Source organism: Amblyomma maculatum, chromosome 2, assembly GCF_055883805.1.
Source record: "Amblyomma maculatum isolate TAMU_Amacu chromosome 2, ASM5588380v1, whole genome shotgun sequence".
NCBI lineage: Eukaryota > Metazoa > Arthropoda > Arachnida > Ixodida > Ixodidae > Amblyomma > Amblyomma maculatum.
Genome location: NC_139345.1, coordinates 138,676,503 through 138,694,042, shown reverse-complemented (window position 1 = coordinate 138,694,042; position 17,540 = coordinate 138,676,503). Strand labels below are relative to the sequence as shown.

At 42.2% G+C, this 17,540-nt stretch overlaps 1 protein-coding gene and 1 long non-coding RNA gene across 2 annotated transcripts in view; both read right to left on the bottom strand.

Moving 5' to 3' along the window:
* Positions 1 to 1,927: 1,927 nt before the first annotated feature.
* Positions 1,928 to 2,623, bottom strand: LOC146200047 (uncharacterized). Its single transcript, XM_084592263.1, has 2 exons — positions 2,608 to 2,623; positions 1,928 to 2,336 (listed from the first exon to the last, which is right to left on the bottom strand). The coding sequence occupies exons 1-2, from the start codon at positions 2,621 to 2,623 to the stop codon at positions 2,029 to 2,031; spliced, it is 324 nt and encodes a 107-aa protein (XP_084448389.1). The 3' UTR covers positions 1,928 to 2,028.
* The window catches only part of LOC146200046 (uncharacterized), a 42,573-nt gene continuing 27,231 nt past the window's right edge, over positions 2,199 to 17,540 (bottom strand). Inside the window, exons 2-4 of the long non-coding RNA XR_014704786.1 lie at positions 3,917 to 3,983; positions 3,064 to 3,236; positions 2,199 to 2,336 (exon numbers count right to left, since the gene is read on the bottom strand). This is a non-coding gene — a long non-coding RNA (uncharacterized LOC146200046). The remainder of the gene's footprint in view (positions 2,337 to 3,063; positions 3,237 to 3,916; positions 3,984 to 17,540) is intronic.

Here is a 17,540-nt window from a genome sequence, read left to right as displayed (position 1 = left end):
GGTTGCCGCCATAGCCATAACCAAGAATTGAGAAAAATAGTTCAGAAAGAAGTGCACCCTTCATTTAATATCAAAATTATGCCTCAAGATCGCTTTACGCAGCGTTCAGGGCGATGTCAAACTATTTCGCTACCTGTTTAGCGTCAACCTGCTAGTCTAATTGAAGCGATTTATGACACGACAAAATAAATACATATATGTAAATTTGTTCGTGCGGTGTTCACACTTAGTGTAGGTGTCCACCCAGGACTGAGACGGCTACTGCGACTGCTATTTACGAAAAAGCAAAGAAACAATATATTTATCATGCTTTCTAAAATGCGCTACTACGTACCTCATATCTACGAATTCGCGCAATTAAAATGCGGCATCAAAAGGGGCTATAGAGTCCTCCTTAAGGCCAAGAATAAGTGGCCTACGTATTGTTTCTTGGCTGTTGCCGAAACACATTGCTCAAAGCATACTTGAGGCGACACTCAAGCTCCGCCTTCAAGAATGCGACGCTATGCCTCCCGGGTACGGTACAATTGCGGATGGAAAGTTTATTATGGGCGTTGATTACCTCATGATTAATAGCATACAGTCACAAGGTACACAGTTGTACTAACTTCTAATCGGAATAAATCTTTATAAATCTTTTTTTTATCCCCACAGCATGCACTTGCTTATATGGCCTAAAAGCTGTGTATCTCACTGATCTCACAAAAGCCATGGAAGGTTTCATCCTACCAACTTCGCGAAGAAGCCTGATTTGGCACAGCCCGGCGACAAAATAGTACGTGCCACTGCTTTTCAACGCTCAATATACAGATCCATTGCCGTAACTCTTCGCTCACAACGCCCAGTACGCCTAACTTTGTGCAAAACAAGGTCTTTAATGCTATCGCGTTATAGTACATGTGGTGACTACCCAAACAGCAATGCCGTGATCCGCATATGTGGCGAATTACAACTCAGAAGAAAGATTTAGCTGCACTCCTGGGGGCCCAATTTTTCGCGCGAAACGTGTCCAGCTACTAGCAGCAACGAGAAGACTTTGAAAGCCTACTCGGGAAGCTGATGAATTCAGCAGCCGCCACAGCTGCAAAAAGAGAAGGGTTGCGGATGCGTCTTTCTGCCGCAGGTGTTGAATATGGCAGTTCTTTCTGAACAGCTAGATTGGTTTTCAATCAGGACGATATAAAGGCAAAATCTTTTGTTAGCCTCTTTAACGACGGCAGACAGCTGTGGTAGTATATGAAATTTGTGGAACATCCCCTTGCGGTGAATACCGAAAACACCCAAAGGCCTTTTCACTTCTTCCCCCTCCACTTCCATTTAAAAGATAATATGTAATTTTGCATCATGTATTGGAAAAAAAAAATAGGTATCTCATGTTGCGCTCTCAGGAGCCAGGAAAACAGGCAATCAGACATGTCAATTTAAGCTTGCTCTGAACCAAGCAATCCTCTATTCACACTCACGTCATCAAAAAGTCATATGCAGGCGTTAAGAAACCAATAATTTGACCGTCGGTGGCTGCGTTTCGATGGAGGTGAAACAAAGTGGCGTCCCTGTGCTTTGCGAAGTCAGTGCACGGTAAAGATACACAGGTGTTCATCATTACTCCGCAGCACACTCCTGCGGCACCCCTTTCTTTCTTTCCGCTTTCAATCCTGCCTTCCTCCTTTCCCTTACGACGTGGTTCAAGTGTCCACACAACAAGTGTAACAGATACTGCGCCTTTCCTGTGAACCCATTATTATTTATTATATATTTAATATTATGTTATTCAGAAGTTTGCCGTTAATTTTACGGTCCAGTACATCCGCCGTTCTGAGCTATAAAAAATTCACGCCAAACGATTGTCCTATCAACGAGCTACCAAACCGCTCAAGAAGCGCGATATCTTTTTTATCATAATATAGGTAGCGTTTCTGACAAACGATTGAAGGAAGCGAAATATTGTTTATTTACGACATCCTCTCATGTTTCCACCAGATCCAACAGTTATTAAAATGCCATCTAGATGTGCCGATTCCATCAGTGTCAACCCATGGCACCAGCAGCAGCACCGACGATCTTGTTTACTACGACGGCCTTTGCAGCGCCAGCCAGTGCTTCCTTCGCCTTCTTCCTCCACTTCTTGAGTTTCTTACCCAGTCCGTATGCTCGTACCTCATCCTCATCATCATCGTCATCTTTGATGGCGCTCAGCAGGTTGTGGTGCTCGGTAACCTCTGTGATTAGCTCCCGCAGCCGTCGCTCTGCTGTAGCGGGTTCAACACCATCGTTGGCTTCTAGCCACTCGTCGAGTGCTTGAAAAACTAGGCCCACAGACGTCTGGAGATTGCGGTCTGCAGTATTATAAAGTTTGTATTGGGTATTGAAACGTGATTAAATGCTGATTCACGCACTACGAGAAAAAAATTAAGGTTAGAAGCAGAAGAATACAGGCTGCATAAATGACATGCAAAGCTATGACTTTAATTCCTAAGAAAGCGCTCAGCCTATTTCAAAGCTCCTGATCAGAAGGCTGTTTGCACGAGAACGAAGGGCTAGGAAACGCACGCACTTTTAGAAAAGTGTGTATTAATGAACTTAATAAATCAATATGCGTTTCATTACGGCAGGAGCTTCCCATGCCCTAAATATTTATATTTACATAATTGGAGATCATACATGAATATGCTTGCGTATCTTAGAGAAAAGCCTACAGGAAGCGCCCAATGCGCGCATTAACTTTTAGGCTGCTACATTCAAAACATTCAAAACGAATAAGAGAGCAGAATAATCGTCAGCCAAAACAAAGCTATTATAATGAATATTTGCATCACTTTTTTAATTACTAGGGCAGCTAGTTCATATACCAACGCTCGCGAAGCGTTTCCTGCTTAAGACATCACTGATTTTTACCGCGGTCCTCATAACCATAATAATATGAGAAGCTCCATGGTTCCCGGCTACAGCTTGCTTCTTTACGAGAATACTACAAAGAGAACTATCGCATACGCTGGTGTGTATTAACCCCAGAGCGGTGTACGAATATTGGAGTATTCTAAAAATGCGCAAAGAAAATATTACCTTGCTCAGTCTTTACTGGCTTCAAACCGGGTGTGGGTGTTTCTCTGGAAATTATACGATAACCATTTTTTAATATTTTGGAATAAAGTGGTGCAGCATATAAACACGTATTTCACTGGTTGCAGACAGCTATAAGAATCAAAAGTGTTCTGGTACTCACAGCGTCGCAGCACCTGCAAAGAAGGAAAAAGAGTGGACTTCAGTCATGTGTACAACTCTAGAAGCACTCCACACAAAATGTCGTTCCCAAAACTGTTACCAAAACTTTGTTTCGCAGCAGAATAAAAACTCAAAATGTATTGCACAGAAGCCAAACCTAGCAGGTAAGTTTTTCGGACGAAGTTTTATGAGCCACGTCTACAAAACTTGCTTGCCATTTCGAAAGCATAGACCGGCTACAACACCTCTGCTGGCCTTTGCAATGGAGCTCTATAAAAGATGAGTTATCAAGCTTACGGATTCGGCCGGTCACGGATTTGTGCATCACCGACGTGTTTTTCACGAATAGCAAAAAACGATATTGTGAAAGGCTGAACAAATAGATCCTGGGTGACGTGCTTTTCAACGTCTGGAAACAAATTTGCAGACTAAAACAGCTGTTGTGTAGTACGTCCAGAATGGACAACGCATAACGAAAAAGGATTAAAGTGTGATGGCCCCCTACCATGTCCTGCATGCAAGCGGCGGTATTAACTTTTTGCCAAGTTCCGCGCTTGACATGCACACAGTAAATTCTATTTCTGACATTTCATTAAAAACACATCATCCCTCGTCCAGTTTACAAAAATTGCCTCTGCTTCGGCGCTTCCTGGCTTCTCTGCGTTCACTAAGAGGAAACAATGATTATACTTACAAGCTGCAGCCAGAAGGGTGAAGCACAGGACGCTTTGAAGCAACTTCATTGTGGACTCCGTTGAATTCTTCAAAAAAGACATATTAAAGGGTACAGTTGGTATACGACAGCAAAACATAGTAAATTTTGAACTGTAACAAAGTGAAGAGGTCTGTAACCTCTCTGAGGGTCAGGCTGTTATATACAGTCTAATGATTAGTTTCGACAGCGTTCTGCTCATGGTAAACATCCTAAATAGTGAGGATTACGATGATCTTGTATAAAATATTTGACTATTTAAGGGCGATCACAAAAATATTTTAGAGAGTGATATTCAATACAGATCGCCTCTCGGCCGCTCGATTTGCATCAGTATACAATGCCTTCGCTCGTTGTTGAGGGACAGTTACCTGCTCAGGTGTCACGCAGAAGTGCAGCAGGTCCGGCACGCCAGATGTGGGACGGACGAGGTTATTCGCTGTTATTTATATTCCCGAGCCAATCTAAACCATTTTGATAGTGCCTCGTGTAGTAGGCGGAGTCGTGTGGTTTCTCCGACATACGATTGCAATGCTGAATCACACGGCGGTTACTAACGGCAATGGGTGAGTCGTCTGCGGATTCGATAACGCGGAGGCCGCGACGCTGGCTCTGGGGCACGCGCTTTTGTTCGCACGCGATATCACATGAATACAGCAGCGCTCCAGTGGTGGCTTTGACGTACGCAGGGCAAACCTTGATCCCATGTCCTGCTTACAAGGTCAAAGTGTACTCACTGTCTAACAAACTGCTTTCCCGTAGTTAGATTTCCTTAGGCAAACGCAACGAGGCCCACTCAGGCTACGATGAAAGTTGAATACATTTACGACATGGAATTAAATCCTCAGAGTCGATTTATGTATAAATTAACGAAAGAATAACAAGATATGAATGAATTATTTGTGTCGATTGAGAAATACCCGTTGTAAACGTGTTTCGGAAGAGAACAAAAGCAGAAAATTCAAGGGCATGTGTTCTGAGGCATTTTCTTGGTAGTAACAATCGTACGATTAAAACCAGGGGCAGATAACAACGGCTGATCTTCTTCCAGTAATATCATGCCTCGCTAGCTGGAAACTAAAAGTCGCATCTGTTTAAATGTCTTTGGAGACCAAATTTGCTTAACATTCGCCTAGCGAATATTGAATTCTCTACTAGGTTCTAATGCAGCATTCGTGCTTGCATTAAAATGGGGGAGCTCTTACTCACACGATCATTGTTTTCCATTCTCGGCTGGAATTTTATTCCTATAACGACGCTACATATTTCAGCTTAAAAAATGTCAACTGCCATACTCAAAGTTGTGTGCTACTTTCCCTCACAAATAGTATATGCAATTGCCTCTCAAAACTGATTCAGCTTTCTTTAGAACGAAATAGCATTCATATACAAATAAACAGTCACAGTGCGAGTTTCTGCCACGTTCAACTAGCTGGTACTTTGTAGATTTTGCACTTTCTCTTGAAAAGCACGATCCGTTTTCGTACTTACACGACGCGCCCTGTGCTATAGTTTCTGCATGTCGGAATTGATGTAGCAAATTTCATTTTTGTTCGTTTGGGTAACATCAGAATCAGAATAATCATCATCATCATCAGCTGAACCATAACCCCTGCAGTGCGAAGACCTATCGTATATTTCTACAATTATTCCGGCCCTGTGATAGCTGCGTTCACATGACCCCTGAAAACATAACCTCATCCGGCCACCTGACTTTCAGCCGTCCCTGCTACGCTTTCCTATCCTTGGTATCTCTTTTGTTGCCCCATTCATCATAGGTTATTGTCTCCTCTCACTGCACGCACTCCCCATGTCCATTTCATCTTGGTTCCGACTAAAATGTCATTAAATCGAGTTTTTTTCTCTCAACCACATTACGCCCTTCCCGTCTCTTAACGTGACACATAAAATTTGCCGTTCCATAGCGATCTGCGTTGTCCTCAACGTAATAACACATTTCGTTAGCCTCCATGTTTCCCATGTTTTCCATGTTGCCTCCATGTTATGAGCGATACCGTTATGTTGCTGGCGTAATCTTCAAGTACTTGCCAAATGCGCCTTTTCTCAATCTTATTCTCCTAGTTATTCCCGCTTCATGGCCCATATCTGCGGTAACTAGCTATTTAATTCTAGTGTTACCAACTTATTGCAAGCTGCTGCTTCTTCCCGAGGCTGTTGAACATTACCTCCGTCTTGTGCATATTTATTTTTGCCTTACGTTTCTGCTCTTCATGTCTAAGTCATCATTCATTCTTAGCGCATCATCCCTGCAGTTACTTGGCAAGGAAAAGTCATCAGCGATCTCAAAGCAATGTCATTGGATTACATTTTAAAATATCTAATTCCGAACATTCGAAAGCCATTCAGGAGGCAATCGCACTTACATCATGTTTAGCTCTCCGAAGTAAAGGAAAGCGATTGATTCTTGTAGTGGGAATGATGATTTCGGCTGTTTCCAAATGTTGATACAAAGTTTCATCTATGTAGGACACAAAAGAAAGAGATTTCTTTTGTTGGTGACCTGTGGACCGCCAATCGGAAAAAACGAAAAGATTCACTTCAAGCACCATTTTGATTTGTGGTTTTAGACATAATACTTAGAGTTGCCACTATTGTTAAAGCCACAATTCCTTTTGTGATCCAAAATGGGCCCGGGAGAGTTAGGTGTATGCTCCAAACGATAGCGGATGCTGCCACGCACATTTCAGTGGAAAAGCTTGATATTTGCAGTAGGACAATAGGTTCCAAAAGCTGTTAACATGTATCTGAGCTCTTCCCGTTGTAACAGATGTCTAGTGCTGGCTAATTTCCTCTCGTAGTTAGGATTTGCTCGGTTCGAGCCTCATTTAGTCTGGTAACATCTGATTTTGCGGTTGTCAAAGGCAACTACCTCATCTTTACTTCTAAAACGCGATGTTCAAATGTTTTGGCATTAAAATCAACCTAGAAATGAAGCCTGCATTGCTTTAATAGATGCAACCGGCAGCTCCGTTTCACTTAGCCAATATCCTTCTATTTTAAATTACACTTTTTCATGAAATTTGCTGCCAGATAACCTGCTCTACTTTTACCCAATTATGCCTCGCTTTGCTAAGATGGCTGAGTTGAGAAAGTTAGCATATTTTATCTCAATTTTCTCCCATCTATATTATATAGATTGGAAAATGCTGTGAAATACTGGCATTTACACTTCAGTCATACTGGCGAAAATACTTCGACAGTAACTTCACACATCAACTCTTCCAGTTCAATGGTAGATTGAGAAGGTGATTATACGCTTCACCAAGTAAAACTTCACCACGTAACTACAGGGCCATTTTCATTACAGTACGTTTTAGCTCTTAGTACACATTATTGCCTCCAACATTCGTAGAAAGAAAGAGAGAAGATGACTACACAGTATGCAAGAGTACCGAAGTTTTGACAAGTGGAGTTGCCTTCGTCTAGGTAACGTGATCATTACTGGCGAGGGTTTAAATACGCTATCGCTTCCAAAGAAGAAAAGCTATAAAGGTGTGGAAGGAGGAAGGGGAGCGGGGAGAAAGAGAAGTAGGTAACGGGTTTACAAAATATTTGTTCGACATGTATTTCTCAGTCTGTAAGCGGGGATCCTGTGGCAGGAAAAAGAAAATAAAAAGCGGCGGCAGCAGGTAAAGCAAATTGTGGGGTGTATTGTAAGTCAGTTTCGATGTTGACACGCATCTCTTTAAAGAGAACAGACGTTTTAAAGAGTCCTGATAAAGAACACCACTGTAGGGGAATAGTTGTCAGCAGTTTTCCGCAGGGAGGGGAGAAGGACGTAGAAACAGGATGATAACAGATTAAGTAAACCATACCTGCCATGCCCTGAAGTGAAGAGTCCAAGGGGAAATCAAGTTATGAAGGGTTAAGAAGAAAACGTGCTTGTAAATATGCATGCCTCTTATGCTATTGTGGAAAGAGGATGAGTGTACACGTGCTTTGAACAAACTGTACATTTAACGCAATATGGGTATTTTTGCTATATATATGCAGAGGGAGTATATTTAAGGTTTAGTTTGGTTAGGTTTGTGGGGTGAAGGACTCCGGAAATTTAGACCACCTGGGGTTCTTTAACGTGCACTGACATCACACAGCACATGGGCGCCTTGCGTTTCGCCTCTATCGAAAAGCGGCCGCCGAGGCCTGTATTCGATCCCGCGTCCTTGTGAACAGCAGTCGAGCGCCGTAACTACTGCGCCACCCCGGCGGGGCGGAATATAGTTAAGGGATTATGTTGTGTTCGAAGTGCTATGTCCTCATCCGTTCTGTTGTGACTGGAGCAGTGCGCGCTAATGGACAGGCCCGCACCCCTCTTTGCGCCTCGCAGGGAGGACTCGCCGCCTGCCTGCGCTCAACGGGACGCCCACCACGGTGGGCTCCCTCGACCTCTTCTAGTTCTGGGAAGCAAGCCCATCTCCATCTCCGGCCTCCTTTCCCTCCGTTATTCGCCCCGCAGTTTGGCTTACAAATCGACCGACGCTAGTCGCACCCTCTTATCTGGTGAATAAACCAAGTTAACAGTTCAACAGTAGCGCGTACGTCTTTACTACATCGACGACGCGCAAACATGACAGATTCAAATTTTACTTCCGAGATATTTGTTCCTGCTGGTTCCAATGTTATGGATTTACATGTCTTCCTATATTTTCTGTCTGATTAAAAGCCTGGCTGGATAATAAATAATATATTTCTTCGAATTTATGTTTTTTTTGTTCGAAATGCTGCAAATCAGCTTAAGCAATATTGTTTCCTGTGTCTGCGCCATGGCATACCTTATGTTCCTTAATTTTCATGTCTCTCCAATGAACTCTTTTTGACAGGATGGGCCTTGCTGAAGATAGATGGCCTGTAACATGTGCAATTAAAGGTCGATATATGAGAAAATGCAAATCGCTGGAAGTACGTTCACCAATGGTGTCTTTTTGTAAATGATTACACGTGTTTATTCTGAGCCGAGAGAAACGGTATAGTTGTGTTATATGCTTGTTGTCGCGTTTAGGTTAAACTAGAATGTCGCTCAAGTTTGTGTTACGGTTGTATATTACCCTTGCGGCCTCTGGGAATATTTATTTCGTGCATTAATTTACGTAAACATGGAGTGACATTTCCGCAGAATATTCTTTAGGGTTAGAAGGGTGTTTCAGTACTTCGACACACTAAAAGTCCTGTTTAGTGTGGAGCAGCAGAAGGATTCGTTGTAGGCCGTGTTTATTATCTCATTTACATCAGCGGTCTTCCCTCTCAAGCCTCCTCTAATAATCAACGCCCATATATTTATAGGAAGGAACAGTGAGATCGAAAGCTGTTCATGTAAAAAATAAAAAGGCATCTGAGATTCACGAGGACTTGAATAGCTTAAACAATTGTTAATATTTATTTTCATCAGACATGTATTATACCAGGTAAATATATAGGTATGACTAAAGAACGATGATTTAGCAATGCCTGCATGACCACAGAGGTTGTTGCTGAATCAAATGCTTTTTCGTAATTAATGACTGCTTTGTATAAAGGCTGGTTACATTCCGAGAATTTTTCTATGACCTGGTTTGATGCTATGGATATAATCCATAGTAGAGTACCATTACTGAAAACCTGCTTGATCTTTAGCTTGATTGCAGTTTAAGGTTGTCCTGATTCTATTAGCGATTACCTTAGTAAATACCTTATACGTAACAGGCAGTAAGTTGATTGGTCTGTAATTTTTCAGATCCGTATATTTCAGCGCCCTCTTTCTTATGAATTAGGATAATGTTTACATTCTTCCATGGTTCCGGTACCGTTGATTCCGCCAGGCACTGCGTATACAAGGTAGCCTGTTTTCCTGGCACAATATGCCTCCGTCCTTCAACAAATCTACAGCTACCTGAACCTCTTCAGCTGTTTCCTCTTTTTAATTGTTTCTAACGCTTTCTTAACCTCGTCCTTCATCACTGGCGGAACGTCTGGCTATTTTTCCCTACTGCTATTCTCAATATTGTCTTGACTGCTTTGGATAATGTAGAGATCAGTATAGAATTCCTCGGCTAATTTTACTATCTTGCCCATATTCGTGAAGACGTTGCCCGCCTAGTCCCTTAGCGCATACATCGGATTTTCGCCTAGCACCATTTCTTATTCACCGGTTTAAGGCTACCCTCGTTGTTTGCAGCATGCTGATTTTTCTCCATGTTATACTTCCTTATAGTGACCACTGCGCTTATTTATTAACGTTGATATCTCGCCAATTCTATCTGGTCTGTTAGATTGGTAACGTTCATACTTTTGCCGTTTCTTATTCAAATCTGTCTTCTTCTTAGACAGCTTATCGGTATCCTCTCTTCTACCGCCTACTGCTACAACGCATTCAGTAATGATATCTCTGAAATTATTGTTCATTGCTTATAGGCTAATGTCCTCATCCTCGATTAGAACAGACGATCTATTATGTGGCGAGATCCCGAACGTTTGTACCCTCCACCTCACCGCTAATTCGTTGATGTACTTCTTTCTTACTAATCTGTTTCATTCGCTTTTCAGATTTAGACTAATTCAAGATGTCACCATCCTGTGGTCACTTATCGCACGTTCCCAAACACATCTACATCCTGCATAATGGTGGGGTTAGAGTACAGTATGAGGTCATTTTCATTTTTAGTCTCCCTCTTAGGACTTTTTTCATTTTCACTTCCTATTCTTAGGTTTGCTGAAGAATGTATTCATGATACCTAAATTATTGCGCTCTGCAAATTAATTAGTAACTCTTCCCAGCTATTCCTAGAACCAATTCTGCAGTAACCCACTGCCTGGTCTCCTGCCTGCTTTTTCCCTATCTTGGCATAAAGGTCAAATATTATTATAGTATGCTGTGCTTTTCCTTTCCGCATTGCCAATTCAACATCTTCGTAGATGCTTTTAACTGCCTGATCATCCCGACTACACGTAGACGCGTAGGCCTGTACAAAATTCAGTTTATATCGCTTAATAGGCCTAATTATCATGCCTGCCACCCTCTCAATAAAGCTATAAAATTCATCTATATTTCCAGCTATACACTTATTGGAAAGGAATCCTACTGCTAGTCCTCGCCTATCCGGTAAATCTCGATAACACAAAATATGCCCCTCCATCGGTACTGTATATGTCTCATTTGGCCTTCTAACCTCACTAAGCCGTGTGACATACTATTTTATACCCTCTAGTTACTACAACAGCGCTGCTAAACGAGCTTCACTAGCTAGGGTTCTAGCTTTAAACGTTGCCAGGGTCAGTTTCCCATGGCGGCCTGTCCAGCGGAGTGAAAACTTAGCATCCCCCACCTCGTCGCAAATCTAACCGCCGTCGTGGTTAGTTGCTCTGCAGGCGCTGGTGACTGAGGGTCGGGGTTTTATGAGACTAATCATGGGAGGTTGCGGCCACTTACAAAACCAGGGTGGCCAACTACTGTTCTGGTGAGGGAGTGGGTTTCCAGAGGTGTTCTCCGGCATCAGCTCGCACTCGAATCCTGTTCCTGCAATTCCATCAACACGCGATGTTTTTATTGTGACAGCGATACTACTCTAGATTTTGAGCCTTCAGCGTGGCGCGCCAGCACCCACGCGACATTGTGGCGTCACACCCCACGTGACACTACCAGCTCTAGCGGTCGGCGTAGAGCGTGACGTCGAAGCGAAGGTCTAATACGCCGATGGTGGCAGTTGTATTAGACTGGAAGGCATTGACATATACGTGGATTCTCATTCCTGCTCCAGGTTGTCCAGGCTAGTAAGGATCGCTTCGTGGATAAAGTTATCGAATGCTCCCTTGACCTCTAGGGCGGTTATGATATTTTCACCTGCTCGGGGTGTGTTGAAAGCCCATCTTCCCGTTTTTATTTATGAAACCTAAACCAGACAAAATGCTGCAAATGAAAATCTTAGGCCCGTCTCGCTCAAGCCGTGTTTTGGCAAGCTTTACGAGCGAGAGGTAACGATCGTGTACACAATACTACGTTATGGCTTGAGAGGAAAACTTTCTAGGCAGAGTGTAGTGCTTCAAATTATTATTAGAGAGACCAGACCACAGTGGGATGTTTTGTCTCGCTAGTTGGTGAAATATTTCAGACAATATAATTGCGCAAAAAAGACACGCACAAGACTGGGCACGGGAAGAGGCTAGGCCTATTGCGCCAACTTATTTTGTGTCGGTGTGGACGTGGGTTCGCAGATTTACAATCGCTTTGCGGAGGAGCCAAGTTTGAGAAACACTGTGGTAGAGAACTTAAATATTTCTTAGACTCACACGATTTAGGTTTTCTTCAGCGGGGATTTCTGTAGTTATTTCACTCGAAATCTTCGCATTGTATAATTTTATGGTTATATGCTACACTGTACAAATGCCACTGCCGATTGGAAATAAGACATCTCTTCGAAGTAAAGACGCAAGAGAAGCGTGGAGGACCAGGAATTCCCCATTTGCATGCAACGTTCATGCTTGTTTGTAGCCACATTCTATGACTCGCAAAAAAGGCTGAAGCCATGCATTATAGCTGGCTAGCATGGATTCCACCTAGCCATAGAGCCGATGTGTGATATCTGAACTCATTTGCCTTGAAATAACATAAACTAAATGAAAATGCCTTATAACCACAATTTTCTAGTCCAGGGCGGCGTGAAGATATAAGCTTTGCAAGAAACTGCATTATACCTTCGCACTAGAACCGCGTTTTGTTTTTCTTCACTGCCGGTCATCATGCAGCCGAACACCACGCGTGTTTTATTCTGGCTTTGCTGTCATATTGTCAATATTCGTCGATCTCTATACGAGCATAATGTGTCCATAGCATACTGCCGTCTCATTGCAGTGCTCAGGTGCGTCAAGCGTTCCCAAATGTTTCTGCTTCGTTACCACTATTGTCCAATATAGCCGCCTGTTAGCATTAAAAATCAAGATTTGAGTCAAAACCGAAATCAGACTACAAGTTAGCACGCACAAAGTTCGTTTGGCCAAACGCTAGTTACATTCATCCTCATTCTTTGCATTGCAGTGTATGCGCGACGCACGTGTTAAGCTTGTAATTCAGGATATGTTGTTTGGCTTTAGAAATATGATATTCTATCAAGTCCTATCTTTCCATTTTTGCTCACAACGCACCTGACTGCCCTCCATAAATGTCAGCGATAAGTAGGGAAAAACCCGACGCCTAAGCACTTACTGCTATCTACTGAATGTTATCAACCCCGGACGCAAAATGTGTAGGTCTTCGTGGAAATCTATTCTCTTGTTTCTTCTCAAATACAGGGGGGAATATAGCAACGCTGTCCCCGTCTATGGGGCAAAGCATGAGAGATAACTAACTACTGGGCATTGAAACACTCTTTGGAATACAAGTAATTATGTTACCCTACCTTCTTTATGTAACCTTTTCGTAACCTTACAGTATTTTTTCCTGATTCAATTTACTGAAGAACATATAGGATAATGTGCATGAATGAAATAAATTTATGGAAACCGAACGACTTTACAGAGTGCACTCTTCGGTAAAATGAAGAGGCAACACGAAGAACTATGATTAAAGTATTTCTATATAAAATATTTTGCACCTGAGGTAGTTTTCGAGCAAAGAGTCGAGTATATTGGCGAAGGATGGAGGGAGAGAGCAAGCAATGCATGTCTCGCAAACAGCCGCCGCACCATGATAAAACGCTAGCTTGCAGTGATCACAAACTGCGCTGTTTCTGTAGTTTTTTCAACGACTGCCCATTATTGGTCGACCCAGTGCCGTGTGTTTCTTCGTGAAATTCAATAATTTTGTCGTCAACCCTAGCGCATTTTTTTAAGACGTGTTGCAGCTTTACTCGCAGTTCCGAGAGTAAATCGTGTCATTAAGTTCAGGGAATGTTTATCACCTGAGAACGCCTCTGTGTTTCCCGTCGACGGAAAGTTTAAGTTTCATACAAATTATTTGTTACTCAATCCTGACACAGTTCCACTTCTTTATTAAAAGCTGTAAATACTGGGCTTTCACTTGTGCCAGCAATAAACGGCGAGTACTTTTGTTGGCTAGTTTAGCTTAAAAGCGCTAGTTCTTTACTTTGGTTTTCTAACTTTGCGACAAAAACCGTTTTTTATTATGTGTGCTGTACTCATTATAGAGCAAAATTTGTGACCCCGAATAAAAAAGAAACTGTTCAAATAGTTACGTAATTATAGGCAAAACTCGTTCTCTAGCTCTTCGGGATTATGTTTTGTCCCAATGCGCCACAAAGTGTAAGTGTAAAATACAGCACAGTACTTGGAATTTATCAGTTTAACACTGATACGTTATTTACCGGCGTCTTTTTTGTTTTATAACAGTAATGTTCTCTTGAAAAAACTTGCTTGTCAAAGAGGTTTGTCCAGTTTTCTCAGTAGATTGCATTTAAACCTTCCGCCAGTTCGTACAGAAAAGCGGTCATATCAGAGAGATAAAGAAGTCAACCATTAAGAGCTTGGCATATATAATAGTTCGCAAATTGAGCGGACTTACAAAATAACATATCTGTGGGAAGCACGGCTGTGGTCTTCCCAGCGTATCAAACAAGCTGCGTGCCATAACTGATAATAGGTGCGTTGTACCAATTCATAACTATTAAAAACATTGGTTATGTTGTGCACTATAAGCTTGTCTTCTTTCCAACAAATTCATCTATCTAGACTTCTTTTTATCAAGCCAAGGTGACATGCCTATTTCCTTTCATTTTTCACCTTGAATGGAATAAATATAGACAGTATAACCCTACATACACAGTATAACAGCCTATTTCTCACAGCAGTGACCTATCAATGAAATTCTACTCAAGATATACCGAGGTTATTGCTGCACTAGATGAACCAAACGGAAAGCAAAATACGCTTTCTCAAACTGTGTCCAATTTAACAGCCAGACTGACCAAGGTGACATCTTCATTGATAATATTGAGAACTCGTAACCAATGGCTGAAATAGCTGTCGAAATAGTGTCCTTATTTCTCGCATTCATGGTCATGACAATCGGACAAGAAGGGATAGCCTAATTCTTTACGGAATTGTCGATTGTCCTGCAGAGATTTCGATGAAGTCTGAAAGTCATGTTCCCAACGCATTGTTGACGCATCTCAAAACTTCCCTTCCTGACAAACAATATCTAGAATCCACTAATAGCTGTAAAATTTTCTGGGATTAGGACGTGGCCAATAATGGTTTTCTTGTCCGACTTCGGAATAAACAGGTTATCTTTTCTCAATGGGCGATGCTGAAAGGGTCTGGTGTCTCTGCAGGTGAGGATTTCTGCAATTGTTTCAGACTACCGTGCAATGAACTAGTCAACTTTGGAAATGCCAGCAAACAAGCATTCTCGCTTTGCTACAACAAAGACATCACTAACAAGATAATGAATGTTTCCTGCGCAAAACCCAATAACACATGGGAAATTTATAATTCTTCAAATGCGCCAGTGTCCGAAACAGCCTGAAGTCTTCAAAATACGAATTTTATACAGCTGTCCGTAGTTAGCCAAATAGCTCGAAAATTATCTGTACACTTTATTAATGCATGGTCTGCTTACTAGCGCGGAGCTCTGTCGCAGGTTATTGATTCCGGTTCATCTGATATTGTTATCATTACGAAAGCGTGGCTCTTCGAAAATACAAGCAGAAGAGAAATATTGGATTGAGAAAACACCGCCTCTACTGACACGACAATGCGATTAGATTAGGAGGAGGAGTCCTTATCGCTAAGAAAAATTCTCTCGTACCTCACAGAATTTCTCCTGTATCGTTATTTGGCCTTGGCTATTGAGAATAGTCACTGCAAACAGTGAGATTACTTTTGTGCCGTTTATAGACCCCCTGGTACATTCATCACATTTTTCCTGCATTTCATTATGTAGCTACTAACCTTATTACAAGGTAATCTGTACCGCCAACATCTATACAGAAAACTTCAATGTTCCGGATAATGTGTCATGATCTACTCTGCCTTTTTAACCTTGATGAGTTTTATGTTGTTCAACTTGAACACCACCCAAAGCATACTACGCAGATTTCTGACAAAACCTCAGATGTTTATCTTACAACTGTTCGTACCTAAACCAGTCTCCTCTCTAACAATCCTACAACGAATAAGCGACCCCTTCAAGATTTATTTCACCCTTAATGCGCATTTTCAGACTGGTAAAAGCTCTAAGTTATATTTGATTATACCAGTGAAAATGGATCGTCATTACCAGCCGCATTTGAGTCTTTAATTTCACGCTACTTCATGAACTTATCCCAACCATCAAAAAATCTAAACTACTCGCTATCAAAACAGGCTTCTGCCCTTAAGTGAACGCTACGCGTTTAAAATAAATGTAGGTTCCAACTGCCGCTCGCCATGGTTTAATAGTTCGTAAAAGAAACGGTTGGTTTGCGTCAAGTTAATGTCACCAACCACTCGGATCGCTGCTTTCTTGATCACTGCATTAAATCTGATTAGTTTCGTTTGGTTCATTTCATTTCATTTCATTTATTTGTCCCTTAAAGGCACGAAGGCATTACATAAGGGGGGGCGTACATACAGGTTGGAGGATAGTAGCAGAGAACACAAAAGAAAGAAAGGGAGAAAAATACACGGGGTACCAAAAAAGTGTAAAATAATATACAAACTAAAAGCAAGAAATAAACATACAAAAAGAAAACAAGGAACAGTTGGCACTTCGGTGTCGCAGTATGAATATGTTTATGAGAAGTGATTAGCCAGTTTCTCGCGGAAAAGGCGGCGATCGGAGCATGTAATTACGTTGTCGGGAAGGCCATTCCAGAGCACTATGGCGTCGGGAAAAAATAAACGGCTCATTGCGGAGGTGCTGGTTTTAATGCGTGCGATTGGGTTACTGTGGTTTAGGCGGGATGACGTACGTGGGGGTGGCTGCAGCAACAAATGTCTTGGTGAGCGATAAAAGAAACAGGGTTTACAGGGTTACAGGGTTTAACATCCAAAACCGACTAAGGCTATGACCCATGCTGTAATGGAGGGCTCCGTAAATTTCGACCGCCTAGGGTTCTTCAACATGCACTGACATCGCACAGAATATGGGCGCCTAGCTTTTCGGCGCTGCCGAAAAGCGGCTTCAAAAGTCGTGATTCTATCCTGCAACTTCGGACACAGTAGTCGAACTCCTTAAGCACTTCGCTACCTAGGCGGGGCTGATTGCAGAGACCTTATTTGGCTATCGGGCGCAAATGCCACCACTGCAGCGAACGGCGCTAGTGTCTACCTAAAGGAAGAAATGGGATCACGTGAGCCCTCATACTTCTGCTGAAGCAGACGCTTGAGTGAACTTCGCCGATTTAAAAGCTAATAGTTGCGTTTATGTTTATAATTTTGGTTGATAAAAAGTTCCAGCCGTGCCTTTTTGATCTTTCATCGTTACTGAGGCTGCTTAAGTTTACATTAGGTGTTGCTACGGTCCATTACTGCTCTGTACCCGAACGTATGCGATGGAATCTGACGTAGCTCCTGTTGCTACCCGAAACATATATAAGCTCACAAAATCTTCCTTAAATATTTGATTCGGTAAAGAAGGGAGTGATCATTCTCATAGTGTGCGCAGCAGAATTTTAGCGAG